The sequence below is a fragment of the Physella acuta genome, unplaced genomic scaffold (genome assembly GCF_028476545.2).
Source record: "Physella acuta isolate Inbredline_101_S28 unplaced genomic scaffold, ASM2847654v3 ptg000081l, whole genome shotgun sequence".
Classification (NCBI taxonomy): domain Eukaryota; kingdom Metazoa; phylum Mollusca; class Gastropoda; family Physidae; genus Physella; species Physella acuta.
In genome coordinates this window covers 474,981-487,567 of record NW_026731601.1, presented here as the reverse complement: position 1 = coordinate 487,567, position 12,587 = coordinate 474,981, and the positions used below count along the sequence as shown (strand labels likewise).

Below are 12,587 nucleotides of genomic sequence, written 5' to 3'. Positions count from 1 at the left end.
GTGCAGGCAGAGGAAACCGCAGCTCACCAGATCTGCTAGCAGGAGTAGAAGGTTTTATTTAAGGGGTCGACCTTTTTTTTTTACTTAGCTTTCTTGAAGGCCTGTAGAATTCCTTTGTTCCACTGCAATTCTTTTGGTTTAGATTGACCAATGACAAACTGACCCACGCTTGACCAATGACAAACTGACCCACGCTTGACCAATGACAAACTGACCCACGCTTGACCAATGACAAACTGACCCACGCTTGACCAATGACAAACTGACCCACGCTTGACCAATGACAAACTGACCCACGCTTGACCAATGACAAACTGACCCACGCTAAACTCTCGTCTGTCTTTGACCAAGTTTGTAATCTTGCCGAATTTTGCGTCACCACAGAGACGAATCAATTTCGAAAATGGGTTTTAATTGAGCAACAAGATTTGGCACACAAAAAAACGTTATTATCTTATTCAGGAACATTACGTTATGAAAAAGTGACCATTGTATATTTACAAACGGGTTTAATATCATACAAACATGATAAAAATACAAACATGATAAAAATACAAACATGATAAAAATACAAACATGATAAAAAATACTTGTCACAAACATGATAAAACATGATAAAAATACTTTTTAGAAACTTGTCGTTGTGATCTGCACAAAATCGCTATAACAAATGGTCCAGCCGACCACTACTGGGGGGTAGGGAGGGGGGGGGATAACAAGAAATGGTGGAGAACTAGGGATCACCTTAATTATTTCATCGGTTATTTCCCTTACAATGTTTCCATGAAGTATTCGGTGTTAGCTGATAAAGCTAACAATCAACAATTGGAAAGAAAAATATTTGGACACGCCTTTTAAAGTCAACAGCTTCTATCAGTGATGTGTACTGCCTTTAAAGATTGTATATATGTATATGTATATATATAAATAAATATATATATATATATATATAGTATATATAGTATATATAGTATAAATATAGTATATATAGTATATATATGTATATATGTTTATATATATGTATGTATATATATATATATATATATATATATATATATATATATATATATATATATGTATATATATATGTATGTATATATATATATATATATATATATATATATATATATATATATATATATATATGTATGTATTTGTATATATGTAATGGTTGCCGGGTGTTTGCCCAAAAAGCAATTGCCTAAATACTATTTGCCTGTAGGATCAATCCATAGATTGAGAAAAAATGAATGAAGAAAATCACATGTACCTTTTGATAAAAAGAAAGTGCTCTTTACTTAAAATTTAAAAATATAAATAATTAAACAAACCGCACTTAAACACCCATCAAAAGATCACACACACACACACATAAACGCTACACCCCCTATGCCTGGTCAGATATTACTTATTTAAAAATCTTTTCACCTTTTTATCCATCATTTTCTTAAGCTTTTATCTGATTCCTCTGTTCGTCATCAGTCTATCTATCTGTCGTCATATATAATAATATATTATATAATACTAACTGCATACCCGTGCTCCGCCACTATTGAATCTATTTTTAATTAATATACCACTTGGCAACAAACAAAACCAAACACAAAAGAAAATTCAAATTCAGACGCAAACACAAACTCAACGCAAACTCCTACTAAACGTAAACTCAAAAGCAAACAAATACAAACGAAAGCGCAAACAAAAACGCTAACACAACATGCAATCACAAACACAAACGCTAAAACAAACACAACGCAAACACAAACACAACGCAAACACAAAAGCAAACAAAATACAAACGAAAAAAAAACAAACGCAACACGTTATCACTAACACAAATACAAAAGAAAACCCAAACGCAAACGCAACGGAAAACAGAAACACACACGAAAACGAAAACACAAAAGCAAACACAAACGCTTTATCAAATGGCTTTATCAAACAAACGGCCGTGTATTATGCTATCACGGACGTACGCGCAATTAGCATTCACATTTTGTTCTAGGCGTATAAGCGAAAATATTATTTAAGATGTTTGTACATATTGTACATATTTTGTTTTGTGTTCACTTGGTGTGCAATTCTTTTTTTCTACGAGATTCTATTCTATTTTTAAAAAGTTGAAGTATTTAAAATTGATTAAAAAAATTTCATAAAAAACGTTTTAATAACAAGCTTTCATATAATAATGCACTAAAAAGTAGAAAATAAATTATAGACTACTACTAGCCGTCCCGGCCAGGCCCTGCACTGACCTCTGTTAAAAACCTATCTGTAAATGACCATGGCATGTGTGTTAGGTGATCAGCATATACCCGGCATTGCCCACCCTAACCACAATCAACCAAAACCAAAACACACACATAAAAAGAACCGCAAACATAACACAAACAAACACAACATTAACACAACAGAACCACAAGACAACCCAACGCAAACACAACACAACACAAACCGGGAAGGCTAGTATTATATAAAATTGTTAATCTTCTTGTAGTTTGGTGAAGGTGTCTATAAAATAGCTTTCTAAAACCTATCTGTAAAGGAACATGACATGTGTGTTTATTAATCAGCATATACCCGGCATTGCCCACCCAAACCACAACCAACCAAAACCAAAACACAAACAAGCAAACATAACATAAACGCAAACAAAAATACTAACGATAACACAAACACAAACCCAAACAAAAACGAAAACACAAAACCAACCACAAACGCAAATACAAACACAAACCCAAAGAAAAAAATACAAACGAAAACGAAAAAGAAAGAACAAAAACGAACCAAATCAAAACGAAAACGCAACCACTAACGCAAACCCAACCTAAACACATAGAAAACACTAACGCAAACATAAACGCAAAGCGCTCACAGTCTAGCCCGGGGCGCCAAATCGCACCGTACTGGGACGCCGGCGGAATCGCCTATTTCAGCTTAATAAACGACTATAGTACCCCAACTTGTTCATAGTTTTTTGCACTCATTAAAACGAACGTAGGCGCCAAACCGAACACGGGAGGCCCGGGGTCCCAAATAGCACCCTGTCTGGGCACCAGAGGACGCTCGGATTCGATTCACTTAAAGACTATAATAAACTTTCTTATCCATAGTCTATCGCACTGTTTAAAGCGAAAGTATGCACCATAGTGCTCACAGGTTAGCCGAGGGCGCCAAATCGAACACTGCTGCGGCGTCGGCGGACGCGCCTGTTTCAATTTAGTGAACAATTATAATACTCCAAGCTTATCCGTAAACGGAAAGAAATAAACATTTAGGACATGAAGGACCTGGCTTATAAACTGTTACTGATTAAAAATAATCAGAAGAAAACAGTACGTTCAGTGTATGTAATAAATAAAAGGCAGTATTAAAAATACCAATAACATTGCACTTGATCAACCCCCGCTAATTATGTAATTATTTTTTTTCATAAACCAAAACAAAGTAATAAAAAGTAAATTCTTTCTCCCCCCAATTTAATGGGTTTTTTTAAAGGGAAGTAACTGGGTTTTCCAAATCAAGGGACGTAATGAAAGCTAAAGGACAAAATGCAAATACATTTTAGACACAATTTTAGAAATTTTATAAACGTTGATACACTTTTTAAAAAAAATGTTTGTAATATTCATAATTGAAAATTATTATTCTAAGTATATAAAATGAACATTGTTTTTAAAGACTTTCAATATTAATTTTTTAAACTCATAAATTTAGACCATGAACACTTTAATAATCTATCAATTGAAACCATGGAAGTATCTTTTATTTTTTTGATTTTTCTTATATATTCCTTAGTAATTCACGACAAACATTTTGCAAACATACATACATACAGAATTGAACTTTATATATTATTTTTAAATAACTATGAAGAAAAGCGTAGGTTACTTTAGTGTCTATTTTCTACTTTTTAGTGCATTAGTACGTAAAAGTTTGTTATTAAAACGTTTTTTATGAATTTTCTTTTAGCACTCTACATGTTTTTACTTACAATATAGTTTCATGACAAAAAACCATTGCGCGCCTATTGGACGTGATGATGCGCTATTGAACGTCATGACGCGTGTGGTGTGGTTGGATAGAAATGCCTACTAATTTGGTCAAAATTTTAATTAATTCATAAAAAATTAATTAGGCATCCAATTAAGTCAAATTGAAATTCACGATGCATTGTCTTCATGTCTTGACTCACGTGTCAACTGTGAACCGTATCTCTCAAGTAGAAGTCTCCGAATTTTCGCTCCGGCGTTTCGATCTAGACAGATGACGAGAGACAGACTGTCGAGGAAGTGAGTTAAATAAAAGCTTGTAAAAATCATGTCTATATCTGAGTTACCATCCCCTGTTGTTTTATATAAGAATATTCGAGAAAGTTTAGGGGAGATCGGTTTATTAAATAAATGTTTTCGGGGACTTTTGTATTTGGCAATTTGCTGTCGAGTAAAATCCATCATGCAAATGGCATTCGGGCAAATGGCATTCAGGCAAATGGCATTCAGGCAAATAGCATTCGGGCAAATGGCATTCAGGCAAATGACATTCAGGCAAATGGCATTCAGGCAATCTCTCGGGCCTTTAGACCCGTCTCAGCACGTTCGGTGGGCCGTGGGCTGCTCGTAACAACTGTGGGCCTGTCATAAATATAACAAGGTAATTGTGTGGTCTTATATCATGTAACAAGGTAATTGTGTGGGCCTGTCATAATATAACAAGGTAATTGTGTGGTCTTATATCATGTAACAAGGTAATTGTGTGGGCCTGTCATCAAATAACTTGTGAAATATGTTGCGGTCTGACTTGGTCTTCAGGGATCTTACATAAGTGTGTAATGTTACAAAGATACTTTGCTATTTACAATAAACATAAAAACCCAGAAATTCTAAAGTTGGAAGTGGTTAGATCTCTCGCCTACAACAATTTGTGGTGCACACATTCACACAACGTTTTGTCAGTATCACAACATGATCACAACATCACCGCCATCAGAACATCACGGCCATCAGAACATCACAGCCATCACGGCCATCAGAACATCACGGCCATCACGGTCATCAGAACATCACGGCCATCAGAACATCACGGCCATCAGAACATCACTGCCATCAGAACATCACGGCCATTAGAACATCACTGCCATCAGAACATCACGGCCATCACTGCCATCAGAACATCACGGTCATCAGAACATCACTGCCATCAGAACATCACGGCCATCAGAACATCACGGCCATCAGAACATCACGGCCATCAGAACATCACGGCCATCAGAACATCACGGCCATCAGAACATCACGGCCATCAGAACATCACGGCCATCAGAACATCACCGCCATCAGAACATCACGGCCATCAGAACATCACGGCCATCAGAACATCACGGCCATCAGAACATCACGGCCATCAGAACATCACCGCCATCAGAACATCACCGCCATCAGAACATCACCGCCATCAGAACATCACGGCCATCAGAACATCACCGCCATCAGAACATCACGGCCATCAGAACATCACCGCCATCAGAACATCACGGCCATCAGAACATCACCGCCATCAGAACATATTTAATACAATTCTTGGTGAAATAAATAAAAATGAAAGCTAATGATGCTCTCTTATTGCAGAGGTCGTTCTCCCAATGGATGAATGAATTAGAGATGTGAAAACGGCTGTGTGAAGTTTGGCAAGAATTTCTGTAGATCTAACATCAGCTGTGTGAAGTTTGGCAAGAATTTCTGTAGATCTAACATCAGCTGTGTGAAGTTTGGCAAGAATTTCTGTAGATCTAACATCAGCTGTGTGAAGGTCTTTTCATTCAACTCTGCGTGCTACACAGCTGCTTAGGATGAAATATCACAAGGTTTAGATCTTACTTCTGGGCGATGGCCGACTGGGCGATGGCAGACTGGGCGAAGGCCGACTGGGCGATGGCCGACTGGGCGATGGCCGACTGGGCGATGGCAGACATTGCGATGGCCGACTGGGCGATGGCCGACTGGGGCGATGGCCGACTGGACGATGGCCGACTAGACGATGGCCGACTGTGAAAAGACAAGACGCTTCTTTGTGATCACGATGACGTAACCAAACTATCAGACAGTGTCGAAGATGAAAAAAGGGGGGGGGGGATAATTTGAGAATAGCAATGTAATATATGTTAATCAAAGATAGAATTTTGCCGGATGTCTAGTGGGTTCGCCTCTATCGGCCACTTTACATTCTGAAATCTTCTCTCATTAAAGCTGTGCATTCACACCATGCTGCACATGTGCTATACGACACGTGGTACATATCACGTGTCAAACCTCATGCCATATGTGGCATTTACGCCGTGTACATAGGTCAAAGTACATAGGTCAAAGTTTACAGACTAAATGATTTCAGCTGCAATAGGTCAACAAAACCCAAATCCACTGGATCCACCAAATCCACTGGATCCACCAGATCCACTGGATCCACCCACCGTACTCTGAGGGCCGCTGTAAAAATGTTCCTGAGGCAAGAAATAAACTATGTCCCATATGGATTTTTGTATCAAAGGGGACGTTGGTCAGACGGAGTCTTGTGTCGAGATATCAAAGGGGACGTTGGTTTTGGCACTCGTGCATAGCTGTACAAGGACTGGGGCGACAAAAGACTGACCGCCCCCAGGGAGGAGGCCGACCGACTTCTGTGTATGGCGGCGTTGGCGTCCAGAATGGTGGAGGGCGTGAGGGTGGCGGGGCCGGAGCTCGTACTTCCGGGTGAGTCAGTTTGTACCACGTGGTGACGCAACCTGCCACGTCCCCTCATGTCCCTGAATGAGGAAGATCGCTGCTTAAAGCTGTCCTGTGGAGCCTCGCTGGCTGACTCGCGTCCCGGGCCCCCGTCTACACCGGCCTCTGGGTGCCCGTCAAACGTGCCGTAAGACAAGACCCCGTCAGCCGCTACCACCGTGCTTGGCGATCCCGTCATGGCCGTCTTGAGAGACCGCTCCGAGCTGATGGAGGCGGTCCTGGAGGTGGCCAACGACGAGCTGGTCGACTGCTCACTGCCCAGCCGCTCACTGCCGCAGCACGAGATGTTGGAGGCCGGACTGACGCTCCGGGAGTCGGGGCGGCGCAGAGGTTTAAAGACGATCATCTCTTGCTTGAAGCTGGAGGGCCGCACCGGCTCCGGGCCAGCTTTGCCTTTTGGCTTAGATCCAGGCTGGGCCGCAGTATCGTCTAGCCGAAAAGATATTCTCTGCGGGATGGCTTTCTCGCCTGTTTTTGAGCTGTTTGCTGTTGAAGATGCTGTTGAAGACGCTGGTTTCGTTGATGTTGTGTTGAAAGAGTGGCGTCGCTCCCTCTCTTCTAAATAGTAGTCCTGAGATGGAACAGTGAGGAACCGAGAAGGAGGTTCCACGCTAATTGTAATCTTTGGCACTTTGAGGTTCGGTTCCCCCGCGGCAGACATGCGCACTGGGGGGTTGAACGAATGTCTACGTTCCACCTGCCGGTCGTTTTGGAAGACTGATTGACTGACAGCCGGCTCTTCCGGCTCGCCGCTCTGAGACGCGACGTCGATAGACGGTCGCCTCTCTGTGAGGTCAACTTCAAACCCTGGAACCTGAAGGAACCTGGAACTTTGTTGGGGAACGTGGGAACCACGACGGTCCCCGCTTTTGTCTAGGGTGCCGTCCGGATTGAACGAAGATCGACGATTTTCCATTTTAGCTGCATACTCGGGTTTGAGCGTGTTGTTGACGCCTATGGGGTTGAAGGAGTGCCGCCTATGCTCGTTGACGTCCCCAACCAAGATCTTGTCGTCCCTGCGGATGGGGAAGAAGGAATGTCTGCGCGTGCCTGGCTTGGGGCCGGCCGAGCCGAACCTGTTGGTAAACGAGAAGGGGTTGATGGAAGGTCTTCTACTGTCTCTCAGCGTCTTTTTCTCCTCATCTGCTATAAACCTGTCACAGGTCGTGTAGGGAATGAAAGAGTTTCTCCTGATGCCCGCGACTGTCGCGCGCCCGTCAATGGACGCCGTGTCCGGCAGGGCGTCCTGACTCTCCGAGGCCTCCAAGAGCAGCAGGAACTTCATCCTGCGGGTCCTCATGTCGCCACAGGCAAACGTGCCCCGTCTCTGGATCAGGCGGGTCAGGGGGAACGACCCGTAGCCCGACTGGGACACTGCACCCCAGCTGTCACGCCGCTGGGAGGGGAGCGCCTTGACGGAGGAGAATCGCCTCTGCTTGCCGGTCAGCATGTCTGAGGACTCGGAGTTCCACTGGACAAGCGAGCGGAGCATCATGGACTTGCGCCTGAGCCGGGCCTCGTCCATGGTGTAGTCGTAGCTCAGGGTCCTCGAGTCTACGATCTTACCGCCCACCCGGCCCGCCCGCTTGATGCTGGCCGAGCGACGGATGTTGGGAAGTGATGACGTCTTCAGCCAGTTGTCCTCACTGCGCAGCCGCTGTATGCGCGCCTGGATGACGCTGTACTTCTTGTGCGGTATGGGCGGGGACGGCGTGTAGCCCTCGCACTCAATGTCTATCTGCTGCTCTAGGGTCAGCGGCTCGCTGGGCTTGCAGGGGAAGATGGGCTCCGGCAAGAGCTCGCCACTGCTGCTGGGGTTGTCTAGCAGGAAGCTGCGCTCGGCGGCCTTGGAGTAGGCCGTCACGAGCGTCTGGGCGTAGCTTTTCTTCATCTCCTTGACGATGACCTCGAAGAGTTCGTCCTTGTCGTACAGCGCCGCGTGCTTGTCTGGCACCAAGATGGCGTACTTGTCCAGAATCTCACAGTAGAAGACGCAGGCCACAATCATGGCGAATAAGCCTGTCGCCATGACAACGGGTCCCAGAAACGAGCAGACTTTGATGACGGCCTCAGCGCTGTCTAGTGTGACGTTGGTCGACGTCTGGGGGATGTAGCCCTTGATGGCCATACCGGCGCCGGCTGAGACAGCCATCAGCCCCAGGACGACGGTGGCGATGGTGGGCAGCAGGCACGGCATCTTGAGGAACTCTTTGACTGCCAGGCGGCGCCGCTGGGGCCGGCGTTTTCGCGACTTCCCCCCGAGGCCAATGATGCGAACTTTGGCGTTTGAAACGAACATGCCGGTTTCCTACAAGTGACCTTGACATTTAAAATATCGTCCAAGGTATCGAAGAATACAAAAAGAATGACTTGAGATTGGTGACGTATTAATTAGGTGTGAGCACGTCCTGGAAAACAAAAGACAGCAGGTTAGGTCATGTGTAGGGGCAGACAACAAGGGCAGAAAACAGGGGCAGACAATAGGGGCATAAAACAGGGGCAGACAATAGGGGCAGACAATAGGGGCAGATAATAGGGGCAGACAACAGGGGCAGACAATAGGGGCAGACAATAGGGGCATAAAACAGGGGCAGACAATAGGGGCAGACAATAGGGGCAGACAACAGGGGCAGAAAACAGGGGCAGACAACAAGGGCAGAAAACAGGGGCAGACAATACGGGCAGGCAATAGGGGCAGACAATAGGGGCAGACAATAGGGGCAGACAATAGGGGCAGACAATAGGGGCAGACAACAGGGGCAGACAATAGGGGCAGACAACAAGGGCAGAAAACAGGGGCAGACAACAAGGGCAGAAAACAGGGGCAGACAATACGGGCAGGCAATAGGGGCAGACAATAGGGGCAGACAATAGGGGCAGACAATAGGGGCAGACAATAGGGGCAGACAATAGGGGCAGACAATAGGGGCAGACAATAGGGGCAGACAACAAGGGCAGAAAACAGGGGCAGACAATAGGGGCATAAAACAGGGGCAGACAATAGAGGCAAACAATAGGGGCAGATAATAGGGGCAGACAATAGGGGCAGACAATAGGGGCAGATAATAGGGGCAGACAATAGGGCATAAAACAGGGGCAGACAACAGGGGCAGACAATAGGGGCAGACAACAGGGGCAGACAACAGGGGCAGACAACCAGACAACAAGGGGAGAGAATCAATGTTTCCTCCAGATTTTCTTTCAGCACAACACATTAAAACGTCGAATTCGGCATTTAAAAAATATTTGCAGATTAAAATGTGACGTAACTGATTTTAAATGGATTCCCTGCCCTTTCCCAAACAATTTTTCCCTCTCGCTGTTTTGGATGTTGTAATCGGAAAATCTTTATAAAAAAATATTTTGTATGCTGGGAAATCAAGGTTTTTAAATATTCTTAATGCAAAGGTAGCCTGCAAAGGTAGCCTGCATCGGCAACCCTCGAATGTAGCCTGCATCGGCAACCCTCGAATGTAGCCTGCATCGGCAACCCTCGAATGTAGCCTGCATCGGCAACCCTCGAATGTAGCCTGCATCGGCAACCCTCGAATGTAGCCTGCATGATATTTTACTTCCAGTCACAACCCCTCACAACAACCACCGACAACCCAGAACCACATGTAGCCCTCGCGTGTAGCCCTCACATGTAGCCCTCACATGTAGCCCTCACATGTAGCCCTCACATGTAGCCCTCACATGTAGCCCTCACATGTAGCCCTCGCATGTAGCCCTCGCATGTAGCCCTCGCATGTAGCCCTCGCATGTAGCCCTCGCATGTAGCCCTCACATGTAGCCCTCACATGTAGCCCTCACATGTAGCCCTCACATGTAGCCCTCACATGTAGCCCTCACATGTAGCCCTCGCATGTAGCCCTCGCATGTAGCCCTCGCATGTAGCCCTCACATGTAGCCCTCACATGTAGCCCTCACATGTAGCCCTCACATGTAGCCCTCACATGTAGCCCTCACATGTAGCCCTCACATGTAGCCCTCACATGTAGCCCTCACATGTAGCCCTCACATGTAGCCCTCACATGTAGCCCTCACATGTAGCCCTCACATGTAGCCCTCACATGTAGCCCTCACATGTAGCCCTCACATGTAGCCCTCGCATACATTCCCAAAGTTTGGTCCTCTATTTGCCCTAGTTTAGAAGTCTACCCGACGTCACAAGGGAGATGATCAACTTAGAGAATCGATGATTATTGCCCGTGCTTTTAATGGGCTTTTAATCTCATTCTCAGGAAAGTGTTTCGAGGTGACCATACTAATAATGTGATCAAATCGGCCCCATTTTTCAAGCATGAAAATAATTTGTTTAATTTATCACACGCTAGTACATCTACAATAAATGTGCTCAAACAAATCCAACAAATGGACCACATTATCCGCATTAACCACATTAACCGCATTAACCACATTAACCGCATTAACCACATTAACCACATTAACCGCATGAACCACACTCTAGCACACAGTACTACGATGCTGAGCATGACCACGAGATGATGTCTCTACATACGGGCTGAAGCTTTCTGGCTAATTGACTCATTCAACAAATCCCCAGCTTAAAGTATTTCAGTTTTATTTCAGGCAACTGTTTGCATTTCTCCAATCCCTCAACGTAACGAGGGAAATATCGATACCATATTACAGCGATTACAGTCGGGACAATGGCGCGATGCCAGGACAGCAAACATCTTTCGATACCGACATCTTTCGATACCGACATCTTTCGATACCGACAAGCAAAGGCCCATTAGCTGAACAAACTCTTAGGGGCGTTCTAAAGACGGCGTCATAAGCTGTAGGAATACAACATTCACGGCAGGAATACAACATTCACTACAGGAATACAACATTCACTACAGGAATACAACATTCACTGCAGGAATACAACATTCACGGCAGGAATACAACATTCACGGCAGGAATACAACATTCACGGCAGGAATACAACATTCACTACAGGAATACAACATTCACGGCAGGAATACAACATTCACTACAGGAATACAACATTCACGGCAGGAATACAACATTCACTGCAAAACAACATTCATATTACTAAAGTAATACACTGGTCATATGTATGTATAAATAAATACATAAATAAATAAATAAATATATATATATATATATATATATATATATATATATTCGGTGTTGTTTACAAATGGTTGTGGTGCTGGGTTGTGTTGTGGTTGTGGTGCTGGGTTGTGTTGTGGTTGTGGTGCTGGGTTGTGTTGTGGTTGTGGTGCTGGGTTGTGTTGTGGTTGTGGGGCTGGGTTGTGTTGTGGTTGTAACTAGAAGTATAAAAACTTATCTATACTTTTCCTGCAGTATAAAAACTTATCTATACTTTTCCTGCAGTATAAAAACTTATCTATACTTTTCCTGCAGTATAAAAACTTATCTATACTTTTCCTGCAGTATAAAAACTTATCTATACTTTTCCTGCAGTATAAAAACTTATCTATACTTTTCCTGCAGTATAAAAACTTATCTATACTTTTCCTCCGGGTCTCAGGTGCGATTGCTGCTATTCATAGCGGCGGCAAACATGATTTGCCGGCAAACATGATTTGCCGGCAAGATTAGGAGCCGGATGCAACGATTATCCCGCGCGATGTGCCGGATACGGAAAGGATATGACCGGTTGTTGTAAACATGACCGGTTAGTCTGCCGGCACAAAGAATTGTTTGTTTATTGCAGGGTTAGCCAGGTGCTCTCGTGTCTTTGGATGCCTCAGCTAGCTTTGGCTACCTGTGGACACCTGATCTAGCTTTGGCTACCTGTGGACACCT

At 44.3% G+C, this 12,587-nt stretch overlaps 1 protein-coding gene across 1 annotated transcript; it reads right to left on the bottom strand.

Moving 5' to 3' along the window:
- Nucleotides 1-6,192: 6,192 nt before the first annotated feature.
- Nucleotides 6,193-9,078, bottom strand: LOC131957415 (uncharacterized). The gene has a single exon (XM_059322216.1). It carries the CDS (start codon nucleotides 9,076-9,078, stop codon nucleotides 6,538-6,540), a length of 2,541 nt encoding a protein of 846 aa, XP_059178199.1. The 3' UTR covers nucleotides 6,193-6,537.
- Nucleotides 9,079-12,587: the final 3,509 nt, after the last annotated feature.